The sequence below is a fragment of the Lagenorhynchus albirostris genome, chromosome 3 (genome assembly GCF_949774975.1).
Source record: "Lagenorhynchus albirostris chromosome 3, mLagAlb1.1, whole genome shotgun sequence".
NCBI classification, from domain to species: Eukaryota; Metazoa; Chordata; class Mammalia; order Artiodactyla; family Delphinidae; genus Lagenorhynchus; species Lagenorhynchus albirostris.
In genome coordinates, this window is record NC_083097.1 from 115257619 (window position 1) to 115276827 (window position 19209).

General features: G+C 43.6%; 1 protein-coding gene and 1 long non-coding RNA gene across 2 annotated transcripts in view; one reads left to right on the forward strand and one right to left on the reverse strand.

Moving 5' to 3' along the window:
• LOC132517096 (uncharacterized) overlaps positions 1-19209 on the forward strand; it is a 26683-nt gene continuing 7474 nt past the window's right edge. The window contains exons 1-2 of the long non-coding RNA XR_009539586.1: positions 1-99; positions 938-1157. This is a non-coding gene — a long non-coding RNA (uncharacterized LOC132517096). The remainder of the gene's footprint in view (positions 100-937; positions 1158-19209) is intronic.
• The window catches only part of ETF1 (eukaryotic translation termination factor 1), a 27975-nt gene continuing 19332 nt past the window's right edge, over positions 10567-19209 (reverse strand). The window contains exons 5-11 of the mRNA XM_060143686.1: positions 16752-16890; positions 16234-16424; positions 15273-15402; positions 14580-14735; positions 14108-14172; positions 13154-13301; positions 10567-12872 (exon numbers count right to left, since the gene is read on the reverse strand). Coding sequence (XP_059999669.1) covers positions 12790-12872; positions 13154-13301; positions 14108-14172; positions 14580-14735; positions 15273-15402; positions 16234-16424; positions 16752-16890 — 912 coding nt within the window. The 3' untranslated portion in view covers positions 10567-12789. The remainder of the gene's footprint in view (positions 12873-13153; positions 13302-14107; positions 14173-14579; positions 14736-15272; positions 15403-16233; positions 16425-16751; positions 16891-19209) is intronic.

Consider the following 19209-nt stretch of genomic DNA (forward strand, 5'->3'; position numbering starts at 1 on the left):
CTCCGGGTCCGCCCGCGCCCTGAAGCCGGCGGCCAGGGGACCCGCTGCCAAGGAGGGGGCGGCGGCGGGGCCGGGAACGCGCGGCCCGGCCTGGCTGAGGTAAACGCGGGACAGGCGGACTTGGGCGTCCCAAGAGGGTCTGAGGTTCCCACTGTCCCCACCGGTTTTATATTTTGTCCCACTTTTCCCCCTAATTCTCTAAGCGCAGCTGACTTTACTGGAGTTCCTCCCTCGGCTCCCGGCCCGGGGCCTAAAACCCCAAGCCTAAGCGTGCTGTGAGGGCCTGCCCTCGTTCGCCGCGCGCCTCCGCTAGCATTTTGCTAGTCGGTCTTCGGTATTTCTCTCGCCCTGCCTTCCTCCCGGCTTGCTGTTTCTCGCTCCTCCCTGCCTTTACTCAAGCTGTCCCTTCGGCCTGGAATGCCCTTCCCACACCATTCTGGTAGAACTGCTACTCAACCCTTACTTGTTTCAGGCCTCTGGCCATCTATAAGTCCTTCCCACCCCACGGGTCTGGGATGCACCTAACACATCGGTTATTTATTGAGACTGCGATTCGATCTTACTCCTCTTCGCATTCCTGGTGCCTGGCTCAGTATGTGAAAGTTGTTATTATATCTGAGCGAGGGGAAAGAGGGAAAGGACCCTGTTGTCAGGATAGCCACAGTACCTTTTCACCTTGGACAGGGGTCCCCGACTTTAGTTCCAGCCGCTAACATCTTCACCTCCTACGCTCCCTGTGGTCTGGAGCTTCATGAGCCCCAGAACCCAACATGAATAGTTTGTGTGGAAAGTTGGAAGGTTGGGGTGGGGGAGACAGAGATGGGGCAGGTGTACACCTGCAGTGGCACTGTGGTCTGGAGTGGTGCCCACTGGGTGCCTCCACCACCCAGAATGGCTTCACTTGCTCAGCCTGACAGCTCCGGTTTATCCACTGCAGGAACCAGCAGGCCCCCACAGGCCCTCGTACAGTGCCTCCAGGGACTTAAACCTGCCGCAGCCATGTGGTTACCCTGATCTATCTGCTGGGAGAGGAGCAAAGCTCGGAGAGGGACCAGATCTCAGCAGAGACGAAACCAGCAGCAGTTCCTGAACACCCACCCTGCCGTGGTTCCAGAAGTGCAACATGGACCAACCTGTGAGCATTTGCTCTTCCTCAGGTGAGGCAGGGAGATAAAAGCTCAGAGCTTGGGAGTAACAAGTCAAGTAATATGCCAGGGAGGGGGCTTTTAGCACTAAGAAGCCTCTGGACTTGATCCAGAATAAAATCACTCACAGACTTCCAGTCTTTGGTGGTAAGCACAGGCACACGCTGTGAATAAGGCCAAAATAGAAGAAGTTTTGTCTGTCTCTCTGGCCTCAGGGAGTGCCTGTGATTTGGGTACATGGAGAGGAGATGATCTCTAAGGCCCATGACTGAAGGTTTAGGGGTTACATTTCGGAAAAAAAACTGGGTCTGGACCTGGGCTGCACACCCAGGGACTAGGACACCTCTGGACTTGTTCCTACCTAAGGCTGCAGGCCTCCAGCGGCCTCTTCTTTCCATTTACAATCTGGGATTGTGGGTAATGTAGTCCAGTGGCCAGTTTCTCTGGGGTGGTGATTCTTGCCCTTCCCTCATCTAGTCTCCTTACCCTTGCCAGCTACCACCCCCTTCTGCTCCAGGCTGAGGGCAGCACAGGGTGAGAAGGCGGTGCTTACTCTTTGCAGGGCTGGGAGATTCCCAGCTGGAAACCAGCAAGCTATTCATAGCTGAACCTAGCAGAGGAGGAAGGCCTGAGAGAAGCTGGGGAGCTCCGGCAGCCTCCTCTCCAGCTACAGAATTTGCAGGAACCCCAGACCTCTGCTGGGCAGGCCTTGTGTTCACTTCTGGGTGAGAGGGCTTCGAGCCTGGGAAAATCCTATGGAGCAGTAGCGGTCCTGCGTTGCTCCCTGTCTTGAGAGACACAGATACTCCAGTGGCCCTGGGGCCCAGCTTTTAGGCCTGTGTATGGTGGGGATATTTGGAACCTGAGTATAGATAAGCTGAGACTTTTTGCAAAAAAAGCCAGTGTGACACCCAGTATGACAGTTGCCTAGAATTTCTTTGCATTTTTCTTCTCGTTGTTTTCCTGTGCTTGCCTCTTCAACCAAATTAAATTCTCTCTAAGGACAGGAACCAAACCTTCTCTTGCCAATGGCACCAATCCTGTATTTATGCTATAATGAATGATCTTGCCCAAAGAAAAATCAACCCTCCCTATCAAGACTAAGGGTGTGACTTTTTTCCCCCACCCACCTAATCCTCTGCCAGTACCCTGTGCTTTTCCCATGGAAGCACTGAATCGTTGCTTGACTGGGTCCCCCACTAGATTAGGCATTCCGTGTTGACATGGATGACGTCTGTCTTGTTGACTATCATATCCCTATTACTTGTACAATAAACAATTGTTGAATGAATGACTATGAACCTATGATAGCTAATTCCTTAGATGGAGTATTTGATACATGCTTCATTGGCACAGCGTTTTACAAATTGGAAAACAGTTTCGGCCACTTAAATGTCTTTCACCAGGACTTTCCTGGTGGCGCAGTGGTTAAGAATCCACCTGCCAATGCAGGGGACACGGGTTCGATCCCTGGTCTGGGAAGATCGTACATGCCGCAGAGCAACTAAGCTCATGCGCCACAACTACTGAGCCTGTGCTCTAGAGCCCGTGTGCCACAACTACTGAGCCTGCGCGCCCTAGAGCCCACGCACCACAACTACTGAGCTGCAACTACTGAAGCCCGTGCGCTCTAGGGCCCACGTGCCACAACTACCGAGCCCACATGCTGCAACTGCTGAAGCCTGTGCAGTAGTTGTGGCACACAGGCTTAGTTTCTCCACAACAAGAGAGCCCGTGCTCCGCAACAAGTGAAGCCACCGCAGTGAGAAGCTTGCACAGTGCAGTGAAGAGTAGCCCCCGCTCACCGCAACTAAAGAAAGCCCGCACAGCAATGAAGACCCAACGCAGCCAAAAATTTAAAAAAAATCAAAAAAATTCAAAAACAAAATTTTTTTTAATTGAAAAGAAATCTTTCACCAAGATCTTGATTAGTGGTAGAGCTGTTAGGAACTGGTGTCTGCCTTCAGAGTAGCACTTAGCCATGGCATGAGGCTGCCTGCATGGTGGCACCCAGTAGGTACCTCTGGCTCCCGAGTAGCGAAATGGGTGAGGTGGGTTAGATGAGATAGGCAGACATGGTCAAACTGGCCTGGCCCCATGATGTATCTGGTGCAACCAGCCAGGAGAGCTGCCAGGGAATCCTCCTAAGAAGCTTAATGAGAAAGACCTGCTCTGATCTGCCAGAGGGGAAGTCCTGACGCAGTGGCTGTGGGGCTGTAGAGAGGGCAGACAGACTCTGAGGTCTGAGCAGCAGTGTTTGGGGGCTCCTTAGCTGTTACCAGGGACCTCCTGACTCTGAGTTCAGTAGATTTTTTCCAGTCTTCATCTTCCTTGAGTAATTCTCAGCAGCATTTGATTTGTAGGTGATCATCTCTTCTTGAAGGCCTCTCTTTCATTGCTTACACATTTTGACGTACAAGGCTCTATTTGGATATTAAGTGTTCTAGTACTTCAGGACTCAGCCTCATGCTGTCTTCTCAAACTGTACTGTGTCCAGAAGGATCTCTTTGAAAAACAAATTTGAATTTGTCACCCTTCTGCTTAAAACACCTCAGCAGCTTCTCCTATTCTTCAGAATAAAATTTCAAGTTCTCAGCAAGGCCTTTGAGTCTCAATCCAGTCTGCCCATGCTGGCCTCTTCTAGCTTCATCTTCCACCACATTCCCCTTTCATTCTCTGAGCTTCATCCACACTGCTCTCCACTTGCCTCCTCAGCTGTACTGTGCCACCCCCTACATGTTCTCACTGCCTGGGATGCTCTTCCTCCTCTTGGCTTAGCTAACATCTCCTGTGCTCAGTTAAAGCACCAGTGTCTTCAGAACAGGTGATAGCCAGGTCAAAATGCCCTGTGACAGACACTTACCTGTGGCCCTCCCTCAGGTGTTAATTGCAATTGGGGTTTCATATTCACTGGAATAATGTGTTGGAAGCTCATTGGCTGTGTCCCTTTTGCTCATGACTGCATTGTAGGGTTTAGCACAATGCTTGGCTGTAGTAGGCTGTAGTTATCTTGTGTAACAAATGAAATAAAAGCTTATTTAACAAAACACCCTATTTAAACCTTGAAGAAACTGAAAAAGAAGTATGGTCATGCAGCTAGTATATGGCAGAGTGGGACCTAGATATGGCTTCAGTGTCTGTGTTGTTAACCCCCTGCACTATGCTATCCCTCTACCTGTTAAGTACTTTCTGAAAGTAAAGAGAAATGGAAGAAGGGAGAAAGTATGTGAGAGAGACAAAGGGACTTCCCCTCTCTCCACTCTAGAAATACAGAGTGGGAGATTAAGAATGAAATTACATTTACCAAAAAAGACATATGAATGGCTGATGAGCACATGAAAAGATTATGAAAAGATGTTCAACAACATTAGTCATCATGAAAATGAAAATCAAAACCAGAATGACACCAGTGAACAATCTAAAAAGGAAATTAAGAAAATTCCCTTTACAGTAGCATCCAAAATAATAAAATACCTAGGAATAAATTTAACCAAGGAAGTAAAAGATTTATACACAGACTACTACAAAAGAAATTAGAGACTTAAATAAATGGGAAGACATCTTGTGTTTATGGATTAGAAGACTTAATATCTTTAAGATGGCAATACTACCGAAAGCAATTTGCAGATTCAGTGTGATCTCTATCAAAGTTCCAATGGCTTTTTTTTTTTTTTGAAGAAATGGAAAAGTTGATCCTCATATTCATATAGAATTGCAAGGATCCCTCCCAGTACCTTAGTGTGTTCGCCAAACTGGAAGCTCTCTGAACTCCATAATTTAGGGATTTTTATGGAAGCACTGTCATGTAGGCATTATTGATTGAATCATTGGCCATTGGTAATTCGATCTTAAGCGCCTCTCCCCTCTCTTGGGGTGGGGCTGAACCTTCCAACCCTGTAATCCTGGGGTTTTTTTGGCAAGCAGCCCCCTTCTTGAAACTATCTGGGCATCTCACTAGCATACAAAAGACACTCATCACGCTAGAGATTCCAGGGGTTTTAGAGAAGCTGTGTACCAAGAACAGGAGATAAAGACCAAATATATATTTCTTACTGTATCACACTACTCAACAATAAAAAGCAACAAACATGCAACAACATGGATGTATGTAAAAAATCCATCTAAATGAAGGAAGCTAAGTGAAAGAAACCTGATGTAAAAGACTACATATAGCACTATTCTGGTAACGTGAAATTTCTAGGAAATTCAAAACCATAGAGACAGAAAGCAGATCATTGGTTGCTTAGGGTTGGGAGTGAGCAAGAATTGACTAAAGGGGCACAAAAGACCTTTCTGAGAGATGGACACTGGATTGTGTAATGTTTGTACAACTGTACGAATTTATTTCAAAAAAATCACCAAGCTATACTTACAGTGGGTTAATTTTATAGTTTGTAAATTATACCACAGTAAAGCTGTTTCCTGGCCTTTGGGTCAAGTCAGGACCAGCACATCTGCCTTTCCAAACTCGCCTTTCACCTCTCCAGGCTGACCCTGGCTCACCAGGCAGCTTGGCCACCCCCAGATGAAGTAGGGGTGCCCTCTCCTCATCCTTTAATACTCCTCACTTTTATTGTCATTCTTGCTGTCTCTCCTGCTGGAGTGTAAGTGCTGAAGGGCAGGGACAGTGACTGTTTTTCACCACTGCATCCCAGCATCTTGCACAGGGCCCAGTACATAGGAAATGTCTCTAAATGCTTGCTGAATGAAAGAATGAGACCAGAGTTAACCCAAGCACAATGTAAGGAATAGAGGTGGCAATGAGCTATGTCTGTGGAAACAGAGTCTGGAGGAGACTGAGTTTCTGAGGGCCTTTGCTCAGCTCCCCAGGGAGGAGCAGAGCCCCTTCCTTGCCATCTCTCTCTAGAATCCAAGTTTGACAGGGGTGTGAGGGAGGGCCTCTAACCCTGAGCACAGGAATGCAACTCCTCTTCCTCAGGTGACATCCTGTCCTATTACAAACAGAGTCCCCCTTTGCAGGCCCTCCAGTAGGAATTGTGATGTGAGGTGATTGGTCCATCCCACTCTTCAGCCTAGCCCGGGAATGTATTGGGTTGGCCAAAAAAAGTTCATTTGGTTTTAAGCAAAAATAAAAGACACATTTTTCATTTTCACCAAGAACTGTATTGAACAATGTATTCCTTAACCAAAGGAACTTTTGGGCCAACCCAGTACTTAGGTCTGGACAGCCATACAACTTGGGGCAGGCATTCCAGCATCAAGCCCTGATTTCTCCTTGTTCTCAATCCTGGCTCCCACCTCCCTTCCCCCATGTAGCAGAATATTCCTGCATCTTGCCTTTACCTCAGAAGATCCTTGCCATTCCTGTTTGCAGGGCCTCTCTCTGACGTTTCCACCCTCTTTTCCTGATTTGAAAATGGGTTTGCCCCCTAGGTTTCCTTTGGGTTAGGATGAAGAACCAAGCAGAAGAGGCTGAGCCCAGGCAGGGTATCTCACCCAAGTGGAAGAGCTGGAAGTCTGACTGTAAGGGAAACCTAGATGGGGCTAATATGGAACCTTCGGGGCTGGAGAAGCAAGTTAGTCTACACACTCAAGCCAACCCTGACTCACAGGGAAGTGACTTCAAAACAACTTTCATAACTCCACCTGGATGTTGGCCTCCTTTCCCCTCCCAGCTCTGTCTTTGGCTTCAGGCCACTCCCTTAGTCTCTCTGATCCTCCCTTTTCTCATCTCTAACAAGGGGGAGAAGGGGCTTAGATGAATAACAAGATCCTCCATGTGTTAAGAGTACTGAATTTGGAGTTGCAATATCAGCTGCTCATGTTGGCTCTTGTCATCTGCTGCATGAACATGACAGGTCGTCGTGCTGCTCTGTGGGCTTCAGCTTTCCTATTCCTAATTAGGGGATTGGAATAGTAAGGTCCAGGGCCCTTGTAAGTGCTAAAATTATGATTCCTTAAGAAGTGAAAGTATGGGGCAACAGAAGGGTGTGGCTGTAGATAAACGAGTAGAGTCTGATGACACTTGTCCTTTCTGTGAATGGGTTTTAGGCTTTGAGATACAGCTTTCCCTTCTTCCCATCACCCCCTTGGTTGCTCAGTGAGCCAGGGGTCAAGGGTCCCCCAAGAAGCCCTGTTCTTCCTACTGTCTCATCTCACCTAGCACTGGTCCAACCTCAAAGCTGATTTCATCTCTGAGGTGTGTGACTGACAGCACTCCTCTCCTGGCACTGCCTCTGCTCACTTCCTTCCAGTCTGGGCCCAATTCCCAGGCTCAGCCCCCTCGCCCCTCTGGCTGACTCAGTAGGGATTTCTCCTCAACTGCGTACCCTGCAGCAGAATGAACTCTTCTAGATGCTGATCTGAGTCAAACCCAAATTCTGAGTAAAAACCAAACTTGAATGAAGAATCAAACTAAAGTTGTGTTTTAGATACCTTGTGAATCATTTAGAACCTAAACACTCATTATATCACACTGTTCTATAATGGGCGTTCATGATGACCCTAAAATGTTAGTTAAATGATGCTTTTATGTTTTTCTTCCATATTTCTGAAATTTCAAAAATTCCCTAAGTGAATGTCTCATTTTAAACCCCCTGATACTTCAGTGTATATTTCCTAAGAAAAAGGGTATTCTCTTATGTAACCACATATAGTTATCAAGTTCAGGAGATTTAACATAGATACAATACTTTTATCCATAGTCCACATTCCAATTTCATTAATTGCCCTACTGACAACATGTTTTTAAGAGTAGGGGCAGATGCCCTAGTCGCTGAGAAATTCCGTTATGTGTGTACATTCTTCTTTGAAGATGCTGGATAAATTACAGGGATCCTCTAGAGTCCAAGGGAGCTCCTTTTATCCATTCTCAATTGTGGCTGTGGGCTAAGCTGGGCTGATCAGTCAAAAGGTGTGTGTCCTGGGGGAAGGACATAACTTCTAGATGGATGCCTTCCAGTTGCACTCCAAGTTGTTGGTTGTCTCTGAAGGCACAAATGTTGGTGAGGTGAGTCGACTTGTCTTTTTAGCAGTACCAGCACCTGTTCTCTTCTTGAGTGAGGAACGACCTGTATTTGCATTGACTTTGGAACCACATGGGCAGATATACAGCAGTATGTAGCACATTGTTTTTCTAAGGATTAAATGAGATGATGCATGTGACATGGCACCTTGCCTGGTGCATGGTAACCGTCCAACAAATGTTAGTGATTGTCGTTATTTTTCAGATGGGTAGCTTGAAGCCCAGATTGAGACTCCTGTTTCTCCTCTCTGTTCGCTCATCCCTACTTTCTTTGGTAGTTTCCCTTCTCCATATAGCCAAATTTTAAAGGTAAGCAAACTGTCCCAGTCATCTCTTAATGCTTGTCAGAAATCTCCCCACCAGAATCAACTTTCTTCCACAACCAGTATCCTTAACTCTAGCACCACCTCGTGGATGCCAGTGCAAACTCACCCAGGTCACTTCCTGAGGACCAAGTTTAGGATCATCTTCCATCTGAGTGAGCCCTTGCTAAGTGCCAGGCATTGTACTATGTATTTCACGTGACTTATTGCATTTAATCCTTACCACAGTCCTTATGGAGTAGGCATTGTTACAGGTAGGGAAATTGCTACTCAGAGACATGGGCAAAGTCTTACTGGCAGGATCTTTTTTCCAGTCAGATCTCCTGCTCACCATTATATCCTGATAGCTTTACAGCTGGAAAGACTCTTTAGATTCAAAGTCATCCTTACACTGATAGGGAAACTGAGGGGTAGGAAGGGACTTATCTGAAATCAGAAGTCCAACTAATGGCAGAGACAGAACCAGAGATGTTTGTCCAAAGAGCTGGCTCTTTGTCCTGGGCTCTTAACTGAACCCAAGGATGAGCTTGCCAAGCAATTTCAGACTCTATCTGAAGCAGAGTTCCCAGACACGTTTGAAGCTTATTGTCAGAGAACCCTGGAGATAAATGGTTTTCACATATACTTCTAGTGCCAGTTATTCAGCCATACCTTTAATAACTTTGGCACCCATTGCTTCCACACTTCTTGGCTGGTCAGTTCCTATGTCCCTGGGAGGCACAGTCCTATCAGGGTGAGACTTGGCAGGCAGGAGTCTCAGCAGGCGCTCACTCAAATTGGCAACAAGGGAGAAGCTGGCATGAAGCTTAAATTCCACCTTGAATACACTGCCTGTCTGGGAGCACCATGGCATGAGAACTGGAGCTGGAGAACAAAAGATGGCAAGTGCTGCAGGCCCAGACAGGCAAGCACAACAGCCCACATAATCGGCACTACTGTGCTGCCTTCTAACTTTTGATTTCAAACAGCAGCTAGGAATGCATCAGGAGAAAAAACTGTACCTCCACCATGCATGGGGCATGTCTGCCCCTTCCCATAGGGTGATTGGGTTTTATCAAGGCTATCATCTAAATCAGATAAGAAACTGGGCAAAAGTATGCTGAAAAAGCAAAGTGACACAATAGGTTCCCTTACTGGTGAATTTTGTTAAAAACATTGACTTCTTAAATTTGGAGAAATTAAATCACATACCACCTTGATACTTCAACTAGGCTTCCTAAGCTACCAAATAGAAGCTCTAAGTACCTCCACTTTTGGAAAAACAAATGAAACAAAAATCCTCTTCTGGGCTTCCCTGGTGGTGCAGTGGTTGAGAGTCCGCCTGCCGATGCGGGGGACACGGGTTCGTGCCCCGGTCCGGGAAGATCCCACATGCCGCGGAGCGGCTAGGCCTGTGAGCCATGGCCGCTGAGCCTGCACGTCCGGAGCCTGTGCTCTGCAACGGGAGAGGCCACAGCGGTGAGAGGCCCGTGTACTGCAAAAAAAAAAAAATCTTCTTGTTTTGATACAGCCTAGAAGCCCTGCTCCGCTGAGCCAGCCTCTGACTTGCTCTTAAATGAGGTTATTGCTCTCCTACCCCGTGCCAGGTATGCAAGATCAAGGTGGGGAGGCTTAGTTTCTGCTCTTCCATCTGGACCATTCTATTGACTCAAACGCAAGCAGATGTAGAAAGAGAATCAACTTTGGAATTAGGCCTGGGATAAAATTTGGCTTCACCACTAAAGAGCTGCTACTTAACCTCTTCTGGCCTGTCTTATAAAATGGGAAGCACCATCTACCTCCATGGAATGTTGAGGTAACATGGCATAACACCTTTTCCTAAAAAAGGGCAAGTTTCCCTTGGGCATGCATGTAGAATAGAGTAAGATACAAATTCGTTTGGCTCTAGCAACTGGAACCTCTTTTCTCTGGTGTTAACACTGGGATCATGACCTCAGATACCCTTTGCATATACCCTTCTATAGGCAAATGTAGCCAAAGACAACTAAATCTAAGGCTGAAAAGTTAGTAACTATGATGAAACTGACATGTGCCTTAGAGAGCTCACTCACTGTTCTCCTCGGTTTAGACCTTTCTTAGGAACAGTCCTAAAGAATCTCAAGCACACAAAGTATATTCTTAAATATGGTTTAATACTCTTCTCCATTTCTGTACATCACAACACCAAGATTTTGCTGCTTAGGATCTCTCCGTAGAGGCTATAGAGAATGCAAAGGCTACGGTTTTCACCCCTTCTTATTTATGTGTTTGTATGTGTAAGTGTAATACATATCAGTATATATTGATACACACATCAATATATAATGCAATATATATCACCAAAGAGAACACATTGATTAAAGAAATACAAAAATTTGGCATCATTTCCAAACTTAAATAGTAAAAATAAAAACTACAAAAGGAGCTGCATACCCTAAATGTATCATGTGAAACAACAAGCATATTCAAAAATGTAAATTTACATCCAATTTCTCTGGTCTTGTCATATCACATTAGACCCATTTACAATGGCAAAACCCTAAGGTACTGCTGTGAAGAGAGCATGTTTGCTCGCTCTTGGGTGTTCTGCAAACAAACAGCAGAGCCCAAAGCAAAAGCCTGCTCCGGTGAAGCCTCCCGCGTTGGTGAATACCAAAGAATTGACTCTTCTCACTGGGGGTTGAGACATCAGGTTATACATAGACAGTCATTTGGACCTCAGAGTACAGTGTGAGAACCAGAAGCTTTACATTTAAGACATACTCCCTTCATTCAAGTGAAACAGGATTATTGGAACGATAGGCAGGTCTGTAACCTGGGAACAAGGAGCTGGTTCAGACCAATAAAGCTACGAGTGACTGAGTCAAGTCAGTGAAGAACAGCAGTCAGGCACTAAAGTGTTAAAAAGTACCCAATTTGAAAACCAAATGCACCCCACTACCCTAGCAGTGTGGGGTGATACCAATTGACTTTTAAAACCTTTGGTCCTTCAAAGTCCATTTGATATACTTTTTTTCCATTGCTACCACTGGGCACGTCCTATACACTTTGTTCACTGTCACCACCTCAGGCACGCCATGACCTTGCATGTCAGCTGGGGTCAAGTCCGATTTACAGCCCAGCTGTGAAGCATAAGCTTCAGGTTTTCAGGCCCACTTTTGGATCCAACGTGGTTAAGTCCTTGGTGCCAAAAGCTGTGTCCCATCCCTTCCCATCCCTGCCCTTCCCACCCTCCTCCCATAATTTCTCCTATGAGAGGTGCTTGTAAGTCCCATATTTGAAACAGATGCTCCAACCCCACCAGGTCAGGGGTTTACAATTACATGCACAGTCATACATGTCTTGTCTGTTGTTCCTGTGAAAACCTTGCAGTTCATTTTTAAAAAATCAAAACAATATAATCTCATGCCATCCAACACAAGGAAAACATGACCACCTCCCTTTTACCAAGGACAGACCCAAGCAAAATAAAATATTCTTTAAATTTCTTTGCTTCCACTTAAATTGCATGTTTTATTTCTCCCAATCCCAGCAATAGCACAGAAGCCCCATCATATCCATCCCAAACTAGTTTCTAGTATGCAAGATTATGCAAACCCTTGTCAAAGCAATTGATGCTAAGGGCTCCCAAACCCCGGGCACAAATGCGCCTGCAAAACAGATGGAAGGAAACAGAGCACTGGCCCAAATGCTTCATGTGTCAGTTTATCTTTGCAATGCAATCTGCATTCTTGAAACTGACAGTCTGGAGGGGAGGGGTAGTGTGAGGGAGTGAAGTTGAAACTGCCTCCTATTAGCTCACCCTTTCAACATTAAACAGAGACCAAGAGAGAAATGGTTCCAACATTTCACCACATATATTTCTTCTTATGCAGTCTAAGCTGAGAATGCCATGTAAATGGGTCACTGCGAAATGCAGCAATTTAATTTTTCTCCAATCAAAATAAGAAACAAACCAGTAGGATCTCATTTCTATTAACTTTTGAAGGTTTACAGCAGTTAAAGTATTTTGCTTCTATGTATGAAGGTTAAAAAAATCATTTTTGTTCCATAAAATACAAGAGCAACCAATTTCACCATCAAGTAAAAGTAAAAACTGGGATTCTTTTTTAAATTAGTCCAAAGTGGCATTTAGGAACTTAGTTGTAGGCTGCTGTGCTGACACCATGACAAACCAAAGTGTAGGGTTGGGTCTGGTTTTTGTTTCGGTTTTCTTTTCAATATCCAATGCTCATGGACTAAGTTCTGGAAATGTTCCAATTGTAAGGCAGGGATCTGTTTGGATTCCACCACGGGTATGCTCCTTGGGTTGGATGCTGGAGGGTGAGGCACGTTTTGCCGGACCCATGTCGACTACCTAGTAGTCATCAAGGTCAAAAAATTCATCATCTCCTCCTTGGTATTCCATTCCCTGGAAATCTACTCGGTACCGCAAGATACCTGGGGAAACAAACAAACAGTCAATAGCTGTGGTTCACAGAACTGGGGGGTGGGGAGCACGTTCACTCCATTAAGGGAAGCCCCATCCCCTTGCAGAATTATAGAAAGCAAAGAGATGATAAAAAGTGGTCCCAACCAAGGAACCTGCACATGCACTGCCTCAATCCCTTGCTTCAGTGGATGATGAGCACACCTCACCTGAAGTTAACGTTATTTTGGGATAGCCAGGAAAAGGCTGTGGCCTGAGACCCTGGCTATTAGTTTTCTGATTTGCTACTCACCTCCAATTCCACCAAATCCTTTCACAAACTGGGATCCTTCTTGTGACTTATCTGTGACAATTTCCAATGTAGCTCCAAATTTTTTATAGTTGTTAGCAAACCACTCCAGCAGGGGCATGCTCTCAATCAGCTCATGTTCTTGTCCTGTCTGCAGGGGCAGCCACGAGATACAGAAACAATGGGATTAGGATATATCAAGACAGGAACGCTTGCTCCCTTGCCTGCCAACATTCTCCTTGTCCCTGTCGTATCTATGTATGTGAAACTGTGAGCGAATTATGGTTTCTGGTGATATAATTGCAACAGCACAGAAATTCTGATTACTTCAAACAACATTCTTCCCCAGGCTCTAGCCTCAATAAGGAAATGTTAACACACTTGGCAGTTTTGCAGCTTATGGTTCCTCCTGTTGTCTCTAGAAGTCAGGCTGTTATAAAGTGTCTCTAGGCAGCACTCATTCAACAGCCAAGAAGAGACACGCCAGAACTGCTTTTTGGAGCAGGCTTGTAAAAACCAAAGTCCTTCAACTCAGAACTTGAAGAAGCTACCAATTAAAAGGGACCTGTGCTGAGCAGGTAACACTTGAAGCTGTGGTGGTGCAGTTAGGCCAAACCTGTAGAAGCTGCTTTAGTAGAAGAGCTGGTAAAGTAAATGAAGAAAGCAGCACAGACTTCACAGTGCAGGAGAGGAACTATTTAATTAATCTTCCTCTCAAACATTTTTCAAGTATGAGAATGTTTTCTTTAAAAATAAGGAACCAGGGTAACCATGACCTGGCCTCCTTCTTTGGAATCAGATCAGTATGTGGCATACCGGAGCTGACCACCTCCCGGTACTCCCCACTGCCAGCAAGTACGAGGTTTGGTTTTCCAAGGCTGATGCTACTCTGTGCTGCCAGGGCTCTAACATATGGATTTATGTTTCCTTGTGTGTATCACCAAACCAATCACATACCTCTTTGTCTGTAAAATGAGATTTATCCTTCTCTTGTTCTGGAGTTAGATAGAGAATTTTCTCCTCTGCAGCATTGGGGAAAAAAGAATGTGTTAACCCGCTTCTCATATTAACAGGTTTAAGTTCCATGAGATGAATCAGGTTAGATGAAAGAGCTCCTGAACGCATTCTAGCAACCTTCTTTTCATAAGAACATTAGTCAGCATGCAATGAATGAATGTCTACCAGGTACACTGCTCCTATCATAAGGAAACACCAAAGATATTTAAGATATAGCCCTTGTCCTCAAAATATTTAACAATCTTAGGTAGACATTTATCAGTTCAATTGGATACAGACTGAAAGACTGGGAAACACGGTATAGATCTGCCTTTTCATTGCTCCTGAAATCAGCCACCTTTCCCAAATCTCCCTCCCAGGCTTCTTGAATACACAGGTCAGTAATAGTCATCTTATTTTCTAATTCTCATACCTTCTGTGCCTTGGCAATGAAGAACATATCTCATTATATCCAGATTTTCATAGACTATTAGAATCTCTACAGCTCCCATTTCTAAAGCCTTTAGTGTATCTTCAACTCCAAAACAGTACTTGCCCGTGTCCTGGCTGATTTCATCAAAGTATCGCCCTGTGGTTAGGGACAGGTCATTAAGAACATATATTAAGGTTTCTTTTGTAGATACAGACCTTCTTACTCAAAATCGGGAAGAGAAAAAAGTCAACTTAAAAATGAGTAAGTGCCAAATGTCAGTGAAAAATCACACTGCTAGTTGAGGCTCCAGAAAATGACTCTGAAGAGGTAATAGTTGGGCCAAATACACAATCATTTGGAAATGTGTGTCAAATTAGAAACATAGCCAAACAATGGCCCCATTAATTTTTAATTTGAGCTCTCTATTCATCACTCTTATTACAAAGGATAATTAATATGGGAACTCTAACTGAAGTTTGGTTCCTATTGCCAAAAACAGTAAAAACAGTAGAAAAACAAACACATTTATTAGACTTAACAACTAAAGAAAGATTAATGATTCCACTGAAGAGGACTTAAAATGCTAAATCTTCCTTCTACCTTTTCAGTGTTTTGTTTCGTACATATAATCATATACATACACATATACATACAAAAACATTTCACAGTAAGTAAGTTGCATTTCACTGATACCTATTAACTTCTTCTCTTGAATGAACTTCACGTTGGAGAGGACTTCAGTAGATAACTCAATAGCTTGGTTGAATCCATTTTCACCACCATAAGATATATCAACTAATTTTAAAACTTTTGATTGCAACCTCTGACACAATTAAAAAAAATTTAAAAAGCACATCATTAGTACTTCAGAACACCCTTACCAAGACCCATTACCTTTTAATGACATGCAAAACTAGCAACACGATCAGTGAAGCCTCAAGAGGAGGGGAAAGAGCCAAATTTACTCATGAATAGGTCTCACTGAAGAACACTGCCAGGATAAACTTCTTAGCCAATAATATCACACATTCTATCAGATCTATAAAAGCCTAACTCATTAAACACAAACAAAACAAAGTGTCTTGTGGAGGAAAGGAGGAACTATTGGTTCCTGCTATATAAGGTGGTAGAGTATATAAGACAGCTTCTTTAGTGAGCCTTCTACTGTAATGCTACTACCCCACACCAGAAGAACACCTTGGGAATGTGTTATGCCCAGCCCAAGTCATAAACCAATAGAGCTTTCTGGATTAAACGCTTTAGGCTTAATCAGCTCCGTCATATTGCTGAGAGGTTCACTGCTTTACTTACCTCCAGGAAAAAGACAGGAAAAACCAGTCCTAGTTTCTTTGAAATCAAACTCCATTTTAAAGCCAATTATGGCAACCCACAAAAAGCAGGGGCCAACATAGGGTCCAGAAAGATACTATCCCAAAAATGGCTGATTTCAAAAGAAAAAAAGTCCAGAAAGACATGGGGGAATATCTCCTAATATTCCTAATAATACACATGGAATTTTGTCCACTCAGAGCTAGGTTTTTAACACAGAATTTTTCACTGTAAAAGTAAAAAAGATGTGCATGTCCCAGCACTCAGAGAACTCAACTACTCTCACCTAGAAACTTACATAAAGGAGCATCTACTTCTCACTTACCTGATCAAACATATCAGATTGACTTAGTTCAGTTTTAAAGTCAGCTGATCCAGCTAAAACAAGACCAGCCACATTCACTTTGTCCCCAGAAATAAACAGCTGCACAGCAGTCTCAGCTACTTTCCGAACATAGTTATGTCGCTTTTCCATTCTTAAACGGGCAAAACGCAAGGCTGACTGACCTCCTCTACCTTTGACAAAGAAAAGTAGTGAGAGAAAAAGTCAATTATTAAAAAGTACAAGATGCCTTGCTAATTAAAAAGTAACTATATAATCATGCTATTCCCCAAGGAAAGGAGAAAGAGGAAAATCACTATTCCCTTAACTTAAATGTTTGGTATAAACTATTACTGGCTTTCCCAGAGTGACCACTAATTCTCTAGTCAAAAGAGCCACAAGCACCAACAAGTCATTGCATGATGCTTCTCCCATCATCTGGATTTACTTTCCCCTGTTATACAATTTGCTTCTTTAATCAGATACAAAGGAAAGGTGCTCATGTTCTCTTCCTAGATTACCATGTTTCTTTGGGAGATCCACGGTGAATTTGTGCAGAACTTCTCTTGTATTTCCTTGGAGTGTGCCAAAAAGTGCACCACTACCATCTATTACAATGAAGCCAAACTTGCTATCATCTGAAAGTAGTGCTGTAAGAGCCTGAAAAGCAAACACAGGTACCACACAATAAACCTCAAAGCTTTGCTAAAGTCAAGACAAAAATCCAAAAGGACATATACAAGCCCTCTCCACTCACTTGTATGAGTACTACAGAAAAACCATTTCATGGAGTAATTTATAGACTTCAGCTATAAATATGTAACTCACATGGACAAATTTGAACCAGATTCAGGAGAAAACCAACAATATCAATGTGAAGCCTTTTTACAAAGCTGACCTAGGCACAGGAATGCAAAACTAATACAGAGTTACAGGGCTCAAATTCTTCCTAGGTCCTTGATTTTAGACTGATGATGGTCTAGGGAACATAACATTCAAAGTCTAACCTCCAAAAGTTGACTTTCTGTTACCATTAATAACCCCAGCATTAATAGGCGGTATTCACTATGGCAAATAAGAGTATCTTGTAAATCAACTCTAGAGTAGTACTCACTGAGTACAAAACCCAGAAACAGTCTATAAAAAGATCTGATTTTTAAATGTTTCATTTAACTATGTCTTGAGTATCATTAATGATATCAGGATCTAAAACTCAATTTTATATTGAAGGTACTACAGGTAATAATTCTGAATTTTTATGGGGGAAAATCTTCCTTCTGGGTTAGCATTATATCACTGTATTTCTGCCTCCTGAAAGAGAAAATATTTAAATAGTCCTGGGACCCATATAGATGGGCAAGACTTTCCATGATGGAGTTTAAATTCTATAGACTTGGTGGATGACTAATTACTAGGTGGCAGCCTCTTTAGCACTAATTATTACCCAAACCATTTAACTGAGGAAGAAAATACCTCCTTCAGGAATTGACTGGAAAGCAGATTAATCACTAAGAATCACCCTTTTACCAAAGCACGCCCGGTAATTAGCATTAAGACATGAATATTGGGCTTCCCTGGTGGCGCAGTGGTTAAGAATCTGCCTGCCAATGCAGAGGAACACAGATTCGAGCCCTGGTCTGGGAAGATCCCACATGCTGCGGAGCAACTAAGTCCGTGTGCCACAACTACTGAGCTTGCGAGCCACAACTACTGAGCCCATGTGCCACAACTACTTAAGCCTGCGCAACTTAGAGCCCGTGCTCCACAACAAGAGAAGCCACTGCAATGAGAAGCTCGCACACCACGACGAAGAGTAGCCCCCGCTCGCTGCAACTAGAGAAAGCCCGTGCACAACAGTGAAGACCCAACACAGCCAAAAATAAATAAATTTATAAAACAAAACAAAAAAAAATTAAATAAAACAAAGTGTTGGCGGATATTAAAAAAAAAAAGACATGAGTATTGCCCACGTTAAAAATTTTGCCTTATCCCAATAACCTCTGATACGCAGCTTGATTAATTTAGGTTTTTAACAAGCCTGCTCATCAGGGAATAGACTTATCCCTCGTAAGAATGTATAAATATCCCGATTAAACACGACGTAAGTTGTATTGTTCAGTATGCCACATTCGTATGTAGTTATTGACATACACGTTAAAGCCAAGATAAAGCTAGCACAATGAAATGGTGTCTTGGAAGAGGAGTTAAGGTTTAGAAAAACCAATGAAGCTAACTTAGTAAGTAAGCTAAAACTAGGTAACATGAGTACCAGGTACTATTTAAATGAACAAGATTTAAAATCTGCTTTCATCAAACCAGACAACAGTTAAGTTGGAGAGGGTGGCAAAGAGCTTCTCCAATAAAGCTTTTGCCAGAAGGAGGCTGTGTTAGCCAAGAGAAAATCAGTCTCCACCATCTATGCAACCGCTCAAGATCTGACTGGAACTGAACTTCCTGTCAAGTTAGCAAAATCATCCATTGTAAACTGTGTCGACAAATGTCAATTCTAATTCCACTGTAGAGGTTTTCCCCTAGGTCGATGAAAGGCAAGAGACTGAACTAGGAGCCAGCTGTGAATTCCTGATTGTTCTACTGTTGACTGATTTAGGTCACTCTAATGAGTTTTCCTTTCCACCCTTAATGTTCATCATATTATGGCAGCTCTGTCACTCAAAAGTTTTATAGGGGGCGGGGGAAGCTCTTATGGACCTGCTAATAAAGATTTTACAATCTGTGAGCTGAAAACTAAGCGAGAAATGTAGAGAAGTATCATGGATACATAAGGAGACATGGAGATCAGGTAACCAATTATTTCTTTGCTTCTAATTAGTTCTTCAAACCCAGCTTAGCACTTTCCTCAAACATGCTGAATGATCATATCATTCAGTGCCATAATAATTAAAAAAAAATAAAAGCCAGCCTTGTAAAATGGCACAATTAAAACAGACTGGCAATTCCTGAAATGGTTAAACAGTTACC